General features: G+C 52.2%; 6 protein-coding genes across 6 annotated transcripts; 3 read left to right on the forward strand and 3 right to left on the reverse strand.

Annotated features, from left to right (window-relative positions):
- Positions 1-741: 741 nt before the first annotated feature.
- On the forward strand, positions 742-8,368 carry CC1G_13933 (glutamate synthase; the record flags this gene model as incomplete). Its single annotated transcript, XM_002911847.1, has 13 exons — positions 742-799; positions 892-922; positions 983-1,008; positions 1,493-1,508; positions 1,636-2,248; positions 2,355-2,598; positions 2,652-4,035; positions 4,092-5,392; positions 5,442-7,132; positions 7,188-7,372; positions 7,426-7,916; positions 7,971-8,045; positions 8,100-8,368. 13 exons carry the CDS (start codon positions 742-744, stop codon positions 8,366-8,368), a joined length of 6,384 nt encoding a protein of 2,127 aa, XP_002911893.1.
- Positions 8,369-8,877: 509 nt separating this feature from the next.
- Positions 8,878-10,599, reverse strand: CC1G_05102 (Mss51p; the record flags this gene model as incomplete). Its single annotated transcript, XM_001833350.1, has 3 exons — positions 8,878-9,782; positions 9,841-10,053; positions 10,110-10,599. The coding sequence occupies 3 exons, from the start codon at positions 10,597-10,599 to the stop codon at positions 8,878-8,880; spliced, it is 1,608 nt and encodes a 535-aa protein (XP_001833402.1).
- Positions 10,600-10,724: 125 nt separating this feature from the next.
- Positions 10,725-11,617, forward strand: CC1G_05103 (imidazoleglycerol phosphate dehydratase; the record flags this gene model as incomplete). The annotated part of the gene is made up of 4 exons (XM_001833351.2): positions 10,725-10,859; positions 10,919-11,155; positions 11,206-11,390; positions 11,450-11,617. 4 exons carry the CDS (start codon positions 10,725-10,727, stop codon positions 11,544-11,546), a joined length of 654 nt encoding a protein of 217 aa, XP_001833403.1. The 3' UTR covers positions 11,547-11,617.
- A 26-nt stretch (positions 11,618-11,643) lies between these two features.
- Positions 11,644-15,094, reverse strand: CC1G_13934 (endothelin-converting enzyme 1; the record flags this gene model as incomplete). The annotated part of the gene is made up of 15 exons (XM_002911848.1): positions 11,644-11,685; positions 11,742-11,852; positions 11,905-12,102; positions 12,156-12,199; positions 12,250-12,475; positions 12,531-12,642; positions 12,698-12,908; positions 12,960-13,408; positions 13,463-13,773; positions 13,823-13,926; positions 13,977-14,345; positions 14,393-14,492; positions 14,546-14,767; positions 14,818-14,984; positions 15,052-15,094. The coding sequence occupies 15 exons, from the start codon at positions 15,092-15,094 to the stop codon at positions 11,644-11,646; spliced, it is 2,709 nt and encodes a 902-aa protein (XP_002911894.1).
- An 827-nt stretch (positions 15,095-15,921) lies between these two features.
- Positions 15,922-16,506, reverse strand: CC1G_13935 (hypothetical protein; the record flags this gene model as incomplete). The annotated part of the gene is made up of 1 exon (XM_002911849.1): positions 15,922-16,506. One exon carries the CDS (start codon positions 16,504-16,506, stop codon positions 15,922-15,924), a length of 585 nt encoding a protein of 194 aa, XP_002911895.1.
- Positions 16,507-16,904: 398 nt separating this feature from the next.
- CC1G_05105 (peptidase M24) lies at positions 16,905-18,521 on the forward strand (the record flags this gene model as incomplete). The annotated part of the gene is made up of 5 exons (XM_001833353.2): positions 16,905-17,261; positions 17,319-17,606; positions 17,666-17,801; positions 18,067-18,252; positions 18,307-18,521. 5 exons carry the CDS (start codon positions 16,905-16,907, stop codon positions 18,519-18,521), a joined length of 1,182 nt encoding a protein of 393 aa, XP_001833405.2.
- Positions 18,522-18,603: the final 82 nt, after the last annotated feature.

Below are 18,603 nucleotides of genomic sequence, written 5' to 3' on the forward strand. Positions count from 1 at the left end.
GAAAGACGGTGCGATCTGATGCTCTTCTTCCACAACGACTGTGTCTTTTCGGCATCCCCCATGATACACCCATGAGCCGTGTCTCCTCCATCAATGATTAACGTCCGGTCCGTATACAGCCAGTGACTTCCACGAACTATAAGCAAGCTGCAGGCCACATCAACGGCACTCGCCCACACGAGCCGGCCAGGTTGGCTATTTTATAATACTATGTACCGCGGTGTCTGACTTAAGCTTGACCACCTTTTTCGGTCCTTCGCCAAGCGCCCGGATCGTAATATATCGGATAATCATCTAACTATTGCTTCCTTGCTACTCTCTGGACGGGTTGATGATCCACAGCTACAGGCTCTGCGGAAATGGACGACGTGCGAAGACCACTTAGTGTTCGGTGAAGGTGTTTATGACAAGGTAATCCGCCGTGTTGATTTATGCTGACATTAATAGAACGTGCTGACCGCTGCTTTTCCTGGTATGTGAGGTATGACATTCTCGTTCGTTATTGACTGGGCGAAACTCTACCGCCCACATGAAAGCTGCTAATATGACTTGGTCATAGTATGACCGGTGACCCGTTTAGCCCACAGCCGTTCACATACCCTATGGCAGATCCCCAAACCTTTCCTCCCAGGGAGACTCTAGCGGGGATTTGTATATAGTTTACCGCTCAAACCAATACACATCCGGACATGAGTGATTTTTCGAGTGATTTCGGCCTCGTGAACATCGAGTCAACTCGACATGTGCAACGGAGGCTCATGTACTGGTGCCGATCATCTCCATCCGCAGAGCGGCCCAGGTCCGATCAGAAAGCTTCAGTGTTTGTCGTCTTTCTCGTGCTCAAGCAGAGTCAGTATGGACTACCCAACCGTGCTTATTTTCGGATTATAGTCCCACAAATGACATCCTATCTTTTGCCACCGTATGTACAAACCGAAAGTGATGCTTCCCAAGAGTGCTGCGGATTTTGACATCTTGCTAGGCATGTTAACCTACAACGGGAGATAAGTGCGTCACGATGGACATTCTAGTCGCAAGTTGAAGAGAGAAAGGTTCGAGTCCATGGCGAAACTCGGCGAAATGTCGAGAGTACAGAGAAGCTACTGGCCGGTGGCGTGCCCAGAAGAAATCTGAGAAGTGTGTTCGTTGCAAAACGAGGCCAAGAAGCGGAAAGTGTGATATCGGCGCTTAAACTTCATAGATAACACGAGGCTTGGCGCGACCCTGGAACCAATTCTATCCGGAATCTGGGGTAAATGTGCGATAAGAAAGTCAAAAAGTGGTGAAAATGGCTGGATAACGGGCGAATATCATCGTTGGAGTAACAGGAAAAGGACCTTGTGCTTGGTCAAATGGACTTGAGTCGAGAATGTGTTGAGGTCGTGTGTGATAACGGGAAGATGAGGAGCAATGGAGGCGGACGGCGCTGCGATAAGGGATTGGAGTTGTAGGACCAATCATGAAGGCTGAATTTCCTTATCGGCCGAGGTAGCCGGAATCGCGGTTCCGTAAGTGTATATTATCCGCGCAAACTGTTATCTTCCATTTTGCTCTCCTTTCACCCCTTCACCGCAAACCAGGTTCATCGGCCCCAGCAACTTGGTCTTTCTCCTATTCGTGCTCAACGTTCTCCAGCCTTTTGATGGCAGCCTTCTCTTACGATCCTTCTCCTGTTACTTTGCCTTTGGTCGACGAGTTCGCTACCCCGGACAATATCAATGGTTTCAACGCAGTGAAACGCGACGAGACTTCATGGGCCGGGGCTTTGCCCGCAAACCAGGGTCTATACTCTAACGAGAACGAAAAAGATGCCTGCGGTGTGGGTTTCATCTGCCACATAAAGGGCGAACCCTCCCACAAAATCGTCTCTGATGCCCGCCAACTTCTTTGCGCCATGACCCATCGAGGAGCAACGGGGGCGGATAGTAGAGATGGCGACGGCGCCGGAGTCATGACCTCCATCCCCCACGCCTTCTTCAAGCGTGAGGCTGAGCGTGATTTGGGCTGCATCCTGCCAGAGCCTGGTCAATTCGCAGTCGGCAACGTCTTCTTCAAGGCGAACGATGCCGTCCAGCTGCAAACGTACCAATCTATCTTCACCAAGATTGCAATCGACCTCGGTCTTCGTGTTCTCGGCTGGCGAGAAGTCCCGACCGATGGAACCATTCTTGGCCCAGCTGCCAGAAGCAAGGAACCTGTCATCCTGCAGCCGTTCGTTGTTCTCCGTGCACATTACGGTGACGGAACGGTCAGTCAGAATGGTACTTTCGACGAGAGGCACTTTGAGCGCCAACTCTACGTTCTCCGCAAACACTCCACCCATAGAATGTGATTTCCATTTCCCTTCATTCAAGACGATTCAGGCTGACACTGGTTCGTCTTCAAGCACCCTCGCCAAGGGATTCTATATTTGCTCCCTTTCCACGAAGAACATCGTCTACAAGGGTCAACTCTCGCCTTCTCAGGTGTACAACTATTACCATGACTTGAACCACGTTCTCTATCGTTCTCACTTCGCTCTCGTCCACTCTCGATTCTCCACCAATACCTTCCCCAGCTGGGACCGTGCCCAACCTTTGAGATGGGCCGCTCACAATGGTACTCCTTTCTCCGTGTGCATCACCCTACAGTGTCCTGACAAGCTGCATCAGGTGAAATTAATACTGTCCGCGGGAACAAGAACTGGATGCGGGCGCGAGAGGGTGTCCTCTCCTCCGAATTATTCGGCGATCAACTCGACTTGCTTTACCCAATTATCGAAGCTGGCGGTTCCGACTCTGCGACCTTCGACAACGTACTCGAACTGTTGGTAGTCAATGGCGCCGTCACACTCCCCGAGGCCGTCATGATGATGATTCCGGAGGCATGGCAGGGCAACGAACAGATGGACCCGGCCAAGAAGGCATTCTACAACTGGGCTGCCTGTTTGCAGGAACCTTGGGATGGTCCCGCTCTTTTCACCTTCAGCGACGGGCGCTACTGTGGTGCCAATCTCGATCGAAACGGTCTCCGTCCTTGCCGGTTCATCGTTACCAACGACAACATCATCGTCTGCGCCTCTGAAGTTGGCGCCGTGTTCATCCCACCCGAGAAGGTCGTTCAGAAGGGTCGTCTCAAGCCCGGGCGTATGCTCCTTATCGATACCGTTGAAGGGAGAATCATTGATGACAAGGAACTCAAGAGGAACACCGCTTCCAAGCAGAACTTCGCATCATGGGTCGAAACACATATGTTGAATGTGCCCACCATCATCAAACGGGTCAAACGCAATAACATCTCCCTCGAGCCCATCCTCGATGCCACCACCCTCAGCACCGATCCAAAGCTTCTGGCTTTCGGTTATACCCTGGAACAGCTTCATCTACTCCTGTTACCCATGGTGCTCGATGGAAAGGAAGCGCTGGGCTCCATGGGCAACGATGCTCCTTTGGCTGCAATGGCTTCTCAACCGCGACTTATCTACGATTATTTCCGCCAACTGTTCGCGCAGGTCACCAACCCCCCAATCGATCCTATCCGAGAGAGTATCGTGATGTCTCTAGAGGCGTACGTTGGCCCCGAAGGCAATCTCCTTGAGATAAAGCCGGAGCAATGTCACCGCATCCTACTCCCCTCACCCCTCATTTCTGTCGAAGAGATGAACGCCATGAAGAACCTCAAGGCTGCCTACGTTACTTGGCCTTCGCGCACCATCGACATCACCTTCCCCAAGTCTGAGGGTCTTCCTGGGTACAAGCGCGCTCTCGAACGCGTTTTCAGCGAAGCAACCCAAGCCATCGACGACGGAGTCAAGGTTATTATCCTCAGCGATCGTGCCACTGGTCCTTCTCGTGTTCCTCTGTCGGCTCTTGTCGCATGCGGTGGTGTTCACCATCACCTCACTGCGCAGAAGAAACGTGCGAAGGTTGCCTTGATGATTGAGACAGCTGAGGCTCGGGAGGTTCACCACATTTGCGTCCTTGTTGGTTACGGTGCCGATGCTGTCTGTCCGTGGCTTGTGATGGAGACCCTGTACAAGGTTGAACGCGAGGGGCTGTAAGTCACCTTCCTTGGCCCTCTGTAATGAGAGACAGTCTAACCATGCTTGATAGGGTGAAGAACGATAAGACAGTGGATGAACTCCTGACCAACTATCGCCACTCTGTCGACAATGGCATCCTCAAAGTCATGTCCAAGATGGGTATCTCGACACTACAGTCCTACAAGGGTGCCCAGATCTTCGAGATCTTGGGCCTGCACAGTGAGGTCGTAGACGTCTGCTTCGTAGGCACGGCCAGTCGAGTCCAGGGTGCAACCTTCGACTTGCTCGCCATGGACGCCTTCGAGCTGCATGAACGTGGGTGGCCCAGCCGACAGACCATCTTACCCCCTGGGATGCCGGAGTCGGGCGAGTACCACTGGCGTGACGGTGGGGAGGCTCACATAAATGATCCTGCCGGTATCGCCAACCTCCAGGACGCCGTTCGCGAGAAGAACCAGTCTGCATACGATGCATATGCTCGCAACGCCAACGAGCAAACACAACACATTCATCTTCGTGGCCTTCTGGACTTCCGCTATGAGAGTGCTTCCCCAATCCCTATCGAGCAGGTTGAGCCCTGGAACGAGATTGTGCGCCGCTTCGTCACAGGTGCCATGTCTTATGGTTCCATCTCGATGGAGTCTCACTCCACGCTTGCCATCGCCATGAACCGTCTGGGTGGGAAGTCCAACACAGGTGAAGGTGGTGAAGATGCAGAGCGTTCCAGCGTCCTGCCTAACGGTGACACTATGCGCTCCGCCATCAAGCAAGTCGCCTCCGGTCGATTTGGTGTGACTGCGAACTACCTTGCAGATGCTGACGAATTGCAGATCAAGATGGCGCAGGGCGCTAAGCCAGGCGAGGGAGGTGAATTGCCTGGTCACAAGGTCTCTGCATCCATTGCTCGCACCCGTCATTCCACCGCTGGCGTGGGTCTCATTTCACCTCCCCCACACCACGATATCTACTCCATTGAAGATCTCAAGCAACTCATCTACGACTTGAAGTGTTCCAACCCTCGTGCTCGCGTCTCCGTCAAGCTCGTCTCAGAAGTTGGCGTCGGTATTGTCGCCAGTGGCGTCGCCAAGGCCAAGGCTGACCACATCCTCATCTCTGGTCATGACGGTGGAACCGGTGCGTCTCGATGGACAGGTATCAAGTATGCCGGCCTTCCTTGGGAACTAGGCCTCGCCGAAACTCACCAGACGCTTGTCCTCAACGATCTCCGTGGTCGTGTCACTGTCCAGACCGATGGTCAAATTCGAACTGGTCGGGACATTGCTGTCGCCTGCTTGTTGGGCGCTGAGGAATGGGGTTTCGCCACGACACCTCTCATTGCTATGGGTTGTATCATGATGAGGAAATGCCACTGTAAGTCGGGCCCCTCGTCTATCACCGCCATACTCTGATTCCTGTTTAGTGAACACTTGCCCCGTTGGTATTGCTACCCAAGATCCCCAGCTTCGTGCCAAATTCGCTGGTCAGCCAGAGCAAGTTATCAACTTCTTCTATTACATCGCAGAAGAACTTCGTGGCTATATGGCGAAGCTCGGTTTCCGTACCATCAACGAGATGGTTGGTCGAGCTGATATGCTGAAGGTTAACGAGAAGCTTCGCACTCCCAAGACCGCCCATCTTGACCTCTCCGCCATTCTGAAACCCGCATGGCAAATGCGTCCTGGTGCCGCCACCTACCGTGTTCGTCAGCAAGACCACAAGCTTTACATCCGCCTCGACAACAAGTTCATCGACGAGGCCGAACCGGCCTTGGAGAAGGGCCTTCCTGTTCACATCGAGTGCGAGGTCACCAATACCGATCGTGCTCTCGGCACCTCCTTGTCTCACCGTGTCTCCAAACTATATGGCGAGGAGGGTCTCCCTAAGGATACCATTCACATCGCCATGCGTGGTTCTGCTGGACAATCCCTCGGCGCCTTCCTGGCTCCCGGTATCACTATAGAGCTTGAGGGTGACGCCAACGACTATGTTGGAAAAGGTCTCTCTGGTGGTCGTCTCATCGTCTACCCACCGAAGCAGTCTACCTTTAAGGCAGAGGAGAACATCATAATTGGCAATGTCTGCTTGTACGGTGCAACATCAGGTGAAGCCTTCATTCGTGGCATCGCTGCTGAACGTTTCGCTGTCCGTAACTCTGGCGCCAACGCGGTTGTCGAAGGTTGCGGTGACCATGGCTGCGAGTACATGACGGGCGGTCGAGTTGTCGTCCTCGGCGTCACCGGGCGCAACTTCGCGGCTGGCATGAGCGGTGGTATCGCTTACGTTCTCGACATGGCCCACACGTTTGCTTCCAAGGTCAACCAGGAGATGGTTGAGCTCGGAAAAGTCAGCGATCCCCGTGAAATTGCTGCGCTTCGCAGTCTCATCGAGGACCACCGCCATTACACTGGCTCCGAAGTTGCAGACCGTGTTCTCCATGACTTCCATCACCTCCTCCCTCTCTTCGTTCGCGTCATGCCCTTGGACTACAAACGCGTCCTCGAAGAACAGGCCATCCGCGAGAAGGAAGAGAAGTCACGCCTCAGTGTCATCGACCTCATCCCCTCACGCACCGCCAGCCAAGTTGATCTCGCGTCTGACGAGATGCAAGATGTCCTGGTCAAACGCAAGACTCCTGTTCCTTCCGCTCCCAAGAAACACGAGCCTTCGCTCGTTGACATGGAAGATTCGTTGATCGATGAGAATACCACCAAACAGCGAATGAACAAGCTCGACAAGACCCGCGGCTTCATGAAGTACAAGCGTCTTGGTGAAGCGTACCGACCACCCGTCAAGCGCATTAAGGACTGGAAGGAAATCTCTACTCGTCTCAACGAAAACGAGCTCAAGTACCAGTCTGCCCGCTGCATGGATTGCGGTGTTCCCTTCTGCCAATCTGACACTGGTTGCCCTATTTCCAACATCATCCCCAAGTGGAACGACCTTGTCTTCAAAGGTCAATGGCGAGATGCCCTTAACCGCCTGTTGATGACCAACAACTTCCCCGAATTCACTGGTCGTGTCTGTCCTGCCCCCTGTGAAGGCGCTTGCGTTCTTGGCATTAACGAACAGCCAGTCGGTATCAAGAGTATCGAATGTGCCATCATCGACAAAGTATGTCTTTCGCTCTTGCTCCTTCAGTCTCGGGAGTCTTACCCATGATATTCAGGGCTTCGAAATGGGCTGGATGGCCCCGCAGCCCCCCGACTTCCGTACCGGAAAGCGCGTCGCAATCATTGGCTCTGGTCCTGCCGGTCTTGCTTGCGCAGACCAGCTCAACAAGGCTGGACATTTCGTCACCGTCTATGACCGCAACGACCGCATGGGTGGTTTGCTCATGTACGGTATTCCCAAGTACGTACAACCTGGAACTTTCTTCCTCTGTCGACGCTGACAGCGTTCAACAGTATGAAGCTCGACAAGGCCATCGTTCAACGACGTATTGACCTGATGGAGGCCGAGGGTGTCACTTTCGTCCCCAATACCAACGTAGGCGTCGACCTTGATGTCCACCAACTCCGTGCGGAGAACGACGCGATCGTCCTCGCCACTGGTGCTACCTGGCCTCGCGACCTCAAGATTCCCAACAGGAACGTCGACGGCATCCACTTTGCCATGGAGTACCTTCAGCTCAACACCAAGTCTCTTCTCGACTCTGATCTGAAGGACAACACATACATCAACGCTAGGGGCAAGGATATCATTGTCATTGGTGGTGGAGACACCGGCAATGATTGTATCGGCACTGCCATGCGTCACGGTGCGAAGTCGGTGGTCAACTTTGAGCTTCTTCCCAAGCCACCCGTGTCCCGTGGTCGTGACAATCCCTGGCCTCAATGGCCCAGGATCTTCCGTACTGATTATGGTCATACAGAGGTCGCTGCTCATTTTGGTCAAGGTTGGTGGGGAGTTCTTGTATTCATAGGTCTTGGCTGACGACTCCCATCTCCAGACCCTCGGGAATACTGTATCTCGACTAAGGAGTTTGTTGTCGACGAGGAGGGCAAGTTGAAGGGTCTCAATACCGGTATGAGGGATCCACCATGATGTATCATGTACAAAGCTGACGCCTCCTTTTCAGTCCGCGTCGAATGGACCAAGGACAGCGGAGGACGATGGAAGATGGAGGAAGTGCCCGGTTCGGACAAGTTCTTCCCCGCCCAGTTGGTTTTCCTTGCGCTGGGTTTCTTGGGTCCCGAGAACGATGTTCTCAAGGGACTCGGCGTCAAGCAAGATGCTCGATCCAACGTCCAAACACCTCACAAGACGTACTCCACTAACGTCGAGGGAGTATTTGCAGCAGGAGATTGCCGTCGCGGACAGTCCTTGATAGTTTGGGGTATCAAGTAAGTCCTTTCATCTTTGGACTCCTGTTGAGACAGTGACTGACTTCATCTTGTAGTGAGGGTCGCGGCGCAGCTGCTGAGATTGATACATGGCTCAGCGGAACTACCTCTCGTCTGCCGCTTGCTGGTGGTATCAAAGCTCGCGTATGTTCCCCGCTCCGCCCTTCAACAAGTTTGCCAAGCTAACTAACTTGCGCGCTTAGTCTTTCGTTCCTCCCCCTGTCAAGCCTGTTGATCCTGTCGCTGCTTAGTCGCCCACATTTTTTCCACCATGTTCTTTCATGACCTCTCTTGACGACGTAACTTATGCACCTCATGTATCAATACTCACTTCCATCCGCATGCACTTTCTGAAAGTACTGTAAATTGCCCGCTGTATTATCTTTCAATGCAATTCATGTCATCGATCCCACTATTATCGACCTCGCTCCCGTTACAAGGGGTGTGTATATTCATTATATCTATCATAGACTGGTGACGTATTAAGGGTGTGTGTGGTCTTACTAGTACTGGTTAGTTACGGGAGAACTTGAGCCAATCAAAGGCACCTTTCTCCTGGATGTCCCTACTTTTACCTCGGATGGCCCAAATACCCCAGTTGGTCTTGACCATAACACGCGGGTCAAAGTCAGCAATCTCCCACTTTTCACTACCGAAAGCGTTGGGGCCGGGTGTGACGACCCACTCGAACTCGCCCGCGACTTCAGGTGCCTTGGAGAGAGAGCGGACGTCTCGTTCCACATCCGTAGGGGAGAATCCAGTGACAAAGAGCGTGCACTTGGTCGCAAGCAGCATCGGGAGGACCGGGCCCCATTCGGTGGGCGAAGCAATTTGAAGCAAGGGTTCACCGTTCTCGTCGACCGAGTCAGGCGATGGGAAACCGAAACCGGGTGAGAAGAAGAAAAAGACGTCAGAGTAGGGGTCAAGCGTGTGTTGGAATTGAGCGTGAACGTCGGCATAGTTGGCTTGCATACCGGTGATAGTGAGCTGGTGGGTGTAGGGGACGGTGTAAGACGGGATGCCGTAGCGTTCAAGAGACGAACGCGTGCGCTTCAGACGAGGGATGGGTGGAGGAGTCGGGGGTTGGTAGACGTTGGGGACGTATGATTTCTTCTCTTCGTTTTCCACAGCCTTCTCCTCAGGCGACTCAGTTGCAGCAGGAGCATCCTCCTTGGTCGGGGAGGTACCAGATGTTGCAGTAGGGGAGCTCGGTGGTTTAGGAAGGGAGACTTGGGGACCGATGAAGAAAAGGTGGAAATGAGTGGAAGGGAAAAGCATAGTCAGTTGCTCCCACACATGAGGGGGGAGGGACGACTCTGCTCGTGCACCCAATATGAATATTCGAACTTGGGGCTTGCCGACAGTGGCCTCAGATGTCTCGGGAGCACCTGTTGGAGGATGCAGCACACTTCGAAGAGCTAGACGTCGAGTGTTTAACAAAGCGGTCGAGAGCTGGGAGTGGATGTCTAGACGTACCTGCCAACGAACGACTTCCCTCTGGTGTCAGACGCTGGTTGCTCAAGGTGAGGTTGCTGTGCTGGTGAAGAGCGCCGCCGATAGTGATGGGATATGTCAAGAGTTTACTAGCGTGTCTGCGGGAGCGTTCGGTGTCCATGGATGGGAAGTTTCGAGTGTACCAAAAGATGTCCCAGTTGGCGAAAGAAATTGCTTCTTCAAAGCCCTGTTCACCTAAAAGAAAATAGAGATTTAGGTGGGAGCGTCATAGGGACTTGGCATGGACGTACCCGGCAATTCGAACTCGCGCAACCTCCTCCCACTTCTCAAGTCGTGTTCATCTTCGTTCGCCTCCCTAAGCCTGGTGCAGTACTTTTGATGCTCCTTGTCCTCCTTCCAATGTTCCTCCGAGCAGTGAGTGGGCCAACCGCAATCCGGACATTCGAAGGACACCGGCTTGGAGAGATTCCTCGCTGGGACGTCCTCGTGGACATGGTGGCCTCCGGAAGAACATACAGGACATGGCGCAAGCTTCTTTATCGCTTCGCCCCTTGCCTGGATTGCTGGGAACGGTGATTTGGAAAACGGGTGGAAAAGGTTGTCTTCGGTGAGGATAGGAACGGGGTCCTTTGGCTTTTCCTGAGACTTTGAGCGGCGGAGGAAGCTGAATATGGAGCGGGAATGTGGGAGTAAATGTTGACGGTAAACATTTGAGCTGCAGCGGAGAGAAGAGGACAATCGAGTCCTCGCGCTACAGCGGAGAACGGGATTCCTGAGCATGGTAATGTCTCGACAAATCACAAACTTTGAAAATACCGGACGTGTTATTTGGCCTTTGTTTGCCATCGCCTTTATCCTTAATTTCTTCCACGCTTAATCCCCCTTTTCAGCTCAGATCACCGACAATGTCAAGGCAAGCTACTATTCAGAGGAAAACAGGAGAGACAGACATCGACGTCTCCATTGATTTGGACTGCCAACCTGGCTCGAACAATGTCCAATCTATCAATGTATCCACAGGAATCGGCTTCCTCGACCATGTTCGTCAATTTAGGCGCTGATCTCCAAAACTCCCTACTCATCCTCTTGCTCACCACAGATGTTCACGGCTCTAGCCAAACACGGAGGCTGGTCTCTCACACTCAAATGCAAGGGTGACCTCTGGATAGACGACCACCACACTGCAGATATGTCCATGTACCGCGTTACACTGTACTCAACCCTGACACCAGCTGCACAGGACTGTGCAATTGCGCTAGGAACCGCTTTCAAACAGGCCCTGGGTGAAGTCCGGGGAATTCGAAGATACGGAACTGGTTATGCTCCTCTCGACGAGGTATGTCTTTCCATACGATCTTAACCCCGCCACAGCTGAACGCGTCGCAGGCTCTGTCCCGAGCAGTAATCGACATCTGCTCTCGGCCATACTGCTTCACAGATCTCAAGTTCAAACGCGAAAAGATTGGAGACCTCTCCACAGAAATGATTCCCCACATCTTCTACTCCTTCGCCATGGCCTCTGGAGCGACACTGCACGTCGACGTTATTCGAGGAGAGAACGACCACCACAAGTGAGTCATAGATAACAGAAACATACCCCATCCAACTCATCCAATCTATCCCTCCTCAGATCCGAATCAGCATTCAAAGCGCTCGCCATCGCTATCCGACAGGCCATCGAACGCACCGGCGGCACCGACGTCCCGTCCACAAAAGGTGTCCTTTAATCAACCAATAATCGAATCAAGATGAACCTGTACAAGATCGAGTCCGTCGTAAATTATAGATAGTTCAGTTGTGTGTGCGCGTGTGTGTGGTGTTAAGCTAGCCCCAGAAGATACAGCGCTTCTCAGGTGGAGGGTTCAACTGGAAGGAAGAGGTTGTTAGGAGCCATTGATCTATTCGTGACGAAGAAAATATACCTTGGATCCCTTCGGGCAATTGAAGGCCTTGGCAAACTCTGGAATGTTAGACAAGGTGCCATCAACCCGGAACCTGGCGGGCGAGTGTGGATCGGTACGTATCCTTTGAACCTAAAACGAGTCACGATCAGAGCCTTGCGTAGCGACTTTTCAAACAACTTACCGCCGCTCGGGTCCTCATATTACGGGCCCAAATCCGTGCAAAAGAGAGGAAGAAGAGCTGCTCCCTCGTAAAGTGCGACAAACCAGGAAGAGCGTACTCCGTTCCATTGTCGAGGCCATCCTCGTACTGAGCTTTCCACGCACGGTATGCTTGTATCAGACCGGTGTCGCCAATGTTCTCTCCCGACGTCAAGTTTCCCTGGATTATGTGAGCAAGAGGCATATGCGTTCTAAACCTAGACAATGCCTCACATTGACATGGATGTGCCCGCCCTCGCCATCATCAATCTTGTATTCTAGAAACGATCGTCAGTGTCTGCCTACAGCATAAGGCCAGAAAACGCACTAGAAAACTGGTCAACAATACACTTCTGTTTCTTGTTGAACCCCTTGCTTGTCTTATCCGTCCACCATTGCTCCAACTTCCCGTCTTGGTTGTACATTCGGCCAGCGGAATCGAAGGCGTGTGTCAATTCATGGGCCGCAACATGACCGAAAGCACCGTAAGACAAGTAGCCCGGCCAATCTTGCGAATAGAAAGGTGGTTGAAGGATACCAGCGGGGAAGTTCATCTACGACCAGTTAAGCCAATCGAACCGCAACACAGCGGACATGCCCCCTACTGACCTCGTTGGCGGGTGGATTGAAGTACGCATTGACCGTCGAAGGGAACATCTCCCACTTCTCACGATTCCTCTGTTTTCCGAGTTGCAACCACTTCTTGAAGACCTCGCTTGACCTAAATAGGTAGGTTATCAGTGCGACGGCACATAAAATAGTATAACGAGACATACGAAGCGCTCATCATATTCTCAAAGAACGTGTCCTTGCTTATCTTGACTGTCCCATAATACCTGGCGAGCGAACGAGGATTCATCGTATCTGGGGAGACCGGATAGCCAACATTAATACGGATAGCATCCGCCTTCTCTGCAGCAGCTTTGGCGGACTTGTCATCCATCCAATCAAGGTCTTCGAGGGAATGCTTGAATGCCTGGACAATGTCTAGACCAGCTGTCAGAGGCGATCCTCAACTTTTCTATGGAAGAGACGAACCTTTAATGACCTTGGTAGCCTTGGACTTGGAGTCCCCGCTGAAGGTCTTCTGCACAAAGTAACGCCCAGATGCAAAGCCAAGGGTCTCCTCCACTCGGCCGACGCAGTATTCTGCGCGATCTCCAACGACGCCCTTCTGGATACCAGTCAAGGTTTCGTAAAGGACTCGTTGGGCTTGCCATGCCACTGTGTCAGGACCAAGATAGGGAGACAGCGTCAGCATGGCACGGGAGACCAAGTAAGCCTCGACCACATCAGACGAAGTCGAATTCAAGACATCCGCAAGACTCTTTGCGTAGCTTGGATAGGTCAAAATAACCCTGTCTGGATAAGCTCTGGGCGTGAAAGTCGAGAAGTAGGTCGGGAAATCGAATTGGTGGAGCGTCTTGGTGAGGTTGGAAAGTGGGACAGGATTATAGGTTGCAATGGGATCTTGATAGAGGATATCACTTGAAACGTTCGTCAGTATTCCCCGCAGAGACACCTGGGAGAATTGAACATACAGGTCGAGACTGGCATTGGCCAGCTTGGATTCAAACTCGACAACCCCTTTCGCAAGTCTTCTTACGCGCTCAGAGCGGTTGAGCGGTTTCTTTGGATCTTCTCCCTCGGGGTCGTCGTCCGGGTTCCACGGTGGCCAGGGCCAAGGAGGCCAGATTTCGGAGGCATCGTTGTTAATTAATAAAGATGCAAAAAATTCGGGACTATCTTCTTCACCCTCATCGCTGTCGGCCAGAATATGGTCAACCCTCGAAAGCAACTGTTCAATGACTTCGCCATAGACCTTGACGATCGACTCCTCATTATAATATTCCTAGGCGACATTTAGAACGAGTGCAAACATGCAAATGGCAGAGACATACTTTGGAAGGCAGCCCAAGGTCCGGCTGGCTAAACCAGAGGGCCATGTAATTGGGGTCAACGGCAACATCCCCTTCAATATCAAAGGAGAACAGAGCCGCAATGTCTGGACGAAATATCAGTGGGTAATGCACTTTGGAATTGACGGGGACTTACCCCGAGAGTGAAGGAACGCAGTGGCCGCTGTCAGCCCATTAAACCTGAATTCCGGTTTGGTGTCATCCTCGTCTGAAGGGGGGTTGGGCCTGATGTCTGTATCTTCTTCCCGGTAAAGCTTCTTGATGGTCTTCACGACATGAAGCAAGGGTTTCTCCCCCAATTTATTGAGGCGATCCTCGTTCAAACACGACGAGTAGTGGTTATGCAACATGGTCAACAATTCTCGGTCGTGCGGGTCTTCGACAGACGAAGGTTTGGCTTCAATGATTTGCCGAATTAATTGCCGGTTCTTCTGTGCCAAGTCTTCAAAGTTTGAGAAGCTGCTCTTGTCGCCAGGGAGGGGATGCTCCTTGAGCCAGCCAGTATCTGCAGCAACTCAGTATCCAAAGGGTTGAAAAAACGATGGAACATACTGGCATAATCATAGAAGCTGTCACATGGATCCTTCGTACCGTCAATAGAAGATAGAATCGATGCGGCTAATACTATGCATCGAGGCTCCATGCAAGGTTTCTATTACATTGATTCAGCCAAGGCGTGGTATGGGAATGAGTCTGGAGGCGTACCTCGTGGGGTGGTGTGGTTGGGCCTGGTACGGGTGGGCCTGATACGGTTGTGGTTACAGTGGCAGTCGTCGTCATGGGGTCCTTATGGTGTTCAGTCGTAGTAGTCACCCATGTCCTAGTCATCGTCTCCGTTGTCGTAATAGGTTCATGCCCAGGATCGCCAGGCTTGCCTCGTCCGGTGTTCAGCTTGTGTTGAGCTCCCGCAAACAACCCAATAAACACCTTGGGACGTGTCAAAGGAAGCATAGACGGTATCCATAGGTGAATCTTACCGAGCTCAACAACAATAGCACTAGGGAGAGGATGAGAAGAATCTTGGTGAGAGGCGTGAGCGGCTCTTGGACTGCAGCATTGACGCGTTCCACCAGTGTCTGGTCTTCATATTCACGTCGTCGAGAGGGTCCACCATTCTCCTCTCCTCGTAGAAGTGGTGCGTGCTCTAGAATGAGGCGAAAGCCACATTTAGCGGAACCGCCGGGTATTGTGGAACTTGGGATCCAACCGACCTTCGTCTGTGGAGGGTCTGGGATCCCTCGAATAGTCGGTCATGGCGACGAGCTCGCCGTGTTAGGTTTGTGGGCCTGTACCCTAGAAGGCGATTAAATAACAGAAGCCTCGATTTCGCGGTGTGTTGGGTGCGTGGAGGAACGTGTTAAGTCGAGGAAATGAATGAAACATGGCGGGAACCTGACGTATTGCAACTGATGCACAAACACATACAAGCTTCGCTATGTATTCCTTCCGAACCGAGTTATCTACAATCTGGCGCAATGGCCTCTACGCTATGGACTGTGTGTAGGTTCCTTGTTAGTAGGCAACTCACCAATACAGGGTCCCCTCCCCTCCGCCACCATATCCATGACCTGCCAAAAGCTACACCCCTTGCCATCATTTTGAGCTCCGGCATAGCACGTCCACCAGTACTTGTACGTCTGATCCCCTACTCTGTTCTTCATATCAGGGCGTAAGATGGTCGGAACTCCGCAGTGGCATTTGGGGGTCTTGTCTGGTCGAAAGTCTGGCCGATAAAATCGAAATGTTATATTAATACGACAATTCGAAGGTTCTATGTCTTCCCCTGGTGACCTCGGAAAAGATGGTCGGTAGAGGTCTATTGTATTTTGAGGAGGGATCGAGTGTTTAAATGTTTCTTGACACGAAGCGTGCATTATGGTGAGCTTCATTGAGAGTCACTATAGAACGTTTTAACAGGACCAAAAGGTCACGTACAGAGTTGTGAGGCAGAGGCAAATTGAATGTTCGTGCCGCCCGAATATCCTGTTCCTGCACTGGGATGACTTCACGCAGGCTGAACATTCTGCGCGTCCCTGGGTTTAACGTTGGAATCAAGAAGCTGACCAAAGAACGGTCAAAAGTCACTCACCGAGACTTAACGAAGCAATAGTTGGATAAGGCCCCAAGTAGGTCAGCTGGTCCGAGTGCCAGCCTACACTCTCCTTGCTTCCCTCGTAGCAATTCGACGCCGCCACATTCGCCCTCCATACCGAAGGTGTCCCAGGCTCGCCCCACTCCAAGTCATATCGCTTCCTCTTGGAAAGCTCCTCATTAACAACCTTCTCCACGATCTGACACGCTCTCTCCATCGGCTCTGGGAAAGTGGCAGGGGCACTCGTAGCGCGTCCATTATACCAGTATTGAGCAGCTTCTTGCCATGACTCGTCCCCGTCCAGCCCGTTCGTTCGACGTGCGAAGAAGTGTGTCTTGTGAGGGCTTTCCACGATACGATCAAATAACCACCATTTATTTCGTTGCCAGTCCTTGGACAGATCTAGCATGGTGTAGAACAGTTCACAAGCCAGCTCTGGAGGGAGGACTGAAAGGTGAAGGGTGCAAGGGGTGTGCTTTGCGATCATGGCAGGAGTGGCCAGAGTCAAAGGAGGCTGTTTGACAACAGTACTCTTCCTGGACGGCGACTCTGGTGGTTGACGCAGAATAGCCATCAGGTCTGCCGTCTTTTTGAGTGTTGAACTGGAAAGCCCTTTCGACGGAGGCTTCGAGCTCCCGGCGCTTGAACTAGAGACTCCTTGGCTTTCATCTTGACGATTGCGTTTGGACGGAGGCTTCAACCAACTATCAAGCTTGGTGTCGCGCTTTCGTTTGCCAGAGTCTGTAATCGCCGCTACTTTGGGGTTGTTGAGGAAGGCCGCCGTCGCTTCGACATCACCGTTATAGTCCAGAAGCGCTTCTAAGATTTCACTGTGCCCGATAGTTCGCGTCAGAAGGCTGGCGACGAGGGTAATAAGGATCTCTGTATCGTGTTCAGGAGTCTGGCCCGACTTGGTCATCGTGGTCGGGGTCCAAGTCCAGCTTGCGGTTTGATTGGTTTGCTCATCGTCACATGCCTTCCATATTCCGCCTCGTCCTAGCGCCCATCGCGTCCCTGCTCTACTTCACTCTTTTTGCACAATCGAGCCATATTCAAGCTCCAATAAGTCTTCGTTATGAAAGCCACTGCTCCCATATCTCCCCTATAGGACAGTCCGAATTCGAGACTCGCCAGAGTACCCTCGCAAGCACTCTCATCCAACTCGGCGGAGCTGCCTATGTCACAGAATCGTCTGCGAACTCCCAATACTATGGGAACTTCTCTGTAACAGATTGGAAGCTTTCGGAGCGGCCGCTTCTCCTCATCATCCGACCCATTCAAACCGAAGACGGGTCCGTCAGGCCACAGGTGGCCGTCGTCACGCCAAAGGTGGTTCCGTTGCTCCCCCTGCTAGACCGTAAACTTCTGACCTAGACCCTAACTCAGTTCGAGCACAGGAGAGCCACCCTCCTCCCTATACCTTCTTATCAAGGCACCGAAGTGCAGTACATCGACTGGGCAGAGGATGAAGACCCGTACCGAGCAGCGGTGGAAGGAATAGGACTTTCGTCCAATGCAACCATCTTCGTCGACAGCAACATCCGTAAATTCATTGCAGATGGACTCGAAACGGCAGCCCCGCAGGCTCGCGTGCTAACTGCACCTCTTGAAATTACGAGTCTCAGGGAACGGAAATCGGTACATGAACTGGAAATCATGCAATGCGCTAACGAGGTATGTATATGCCCCAACGTTATTCAGGGAGGGATTCTCACCCAGGGACAATCAAACAGGCTACTGTCCTTGCTATCAGGGACGTTCATCGACGCGTACAGTTTGGGATGCGTGAATCCCAGGTGCGATCTATGATGGCCCAAGCCCTTGCAGAAGTCGGTCTCAAGAATGGTGGATGCCTGGTACTCTTTGGTCGTAAGCCCGTCTCGCGCTTGAGAACCATGCATACCTGTTTTTGACGCCTTGAGATGCTTCCTTTTGGCTTCGTATTACGACCCAGCCAATGCGGCACTTCCTCACGGAACTGGCACGGATCGAATCCTCACTTCGTCGGACCTAGCATTGTTGGATTGTGTAGCATCTCTGCATGGCTATCACAGCGATGTAACGCGGGCAAGTGCATGTTCGACATCAGCAGACGTGTGTTACGACTTAACCAATATTCATCTTGCACAGACAGTCGCATTTCCCGGGTCGCATATTCCAGCTCGTCACCTTGAGCTATGGAATATCGTACGCGATGTTCAAAAGTCTGCCCTGGAGGTGGCTACAGCTGGTACATTGACAAAAGTTCCTGACGAAACGGCGAGAGAGGAACTTGGGAAGTTTGGATTGGATCATTATCTTACGCATAGATTGGGTCATGGTAAGGCAGTAACGATTCTCTTCGGTCAGCTGATTCTCACCCTGACACCGATAGGTATTGGCCTAGACGGACACGAGCCTCCTTATCTACGGGGAAATAGTGGCGACGTGATACAAATTGGCCATACGTTTTCCAACGAACCTGGAATATATATCGAAGGAGAAGTGGGCATTCGACTGGAAGATTGTTTCTACATTGACAGTCGAGGCTTACCCGTTTACCTGACCACGCACACCGGTGGACCGCAGACCTCTCCATGGAAGCCTTGACGATAAGGCAAGAACGGTGCACGACATAACGATTGGATATTTATATACATGATAGGGTGGTGGTACAAAGTGGTAATGAATA

The sequence above is a fragment of the Coprinopsis cinerea genome (genome assembly GCF_000182895.1).
Source record: "Coprinopsis cinerea okayama7#130 chromosome 2 map unlocalized cont3.2, whole genome shotgun sequence".
Classification (NCBI taxonomy): Eukaryota; Fungi; Basidiomycota; class Agaricomycetes; order Agaricales; family Psathyrellaceae; genus Coprinopsis; species Coprinopsis cinerea.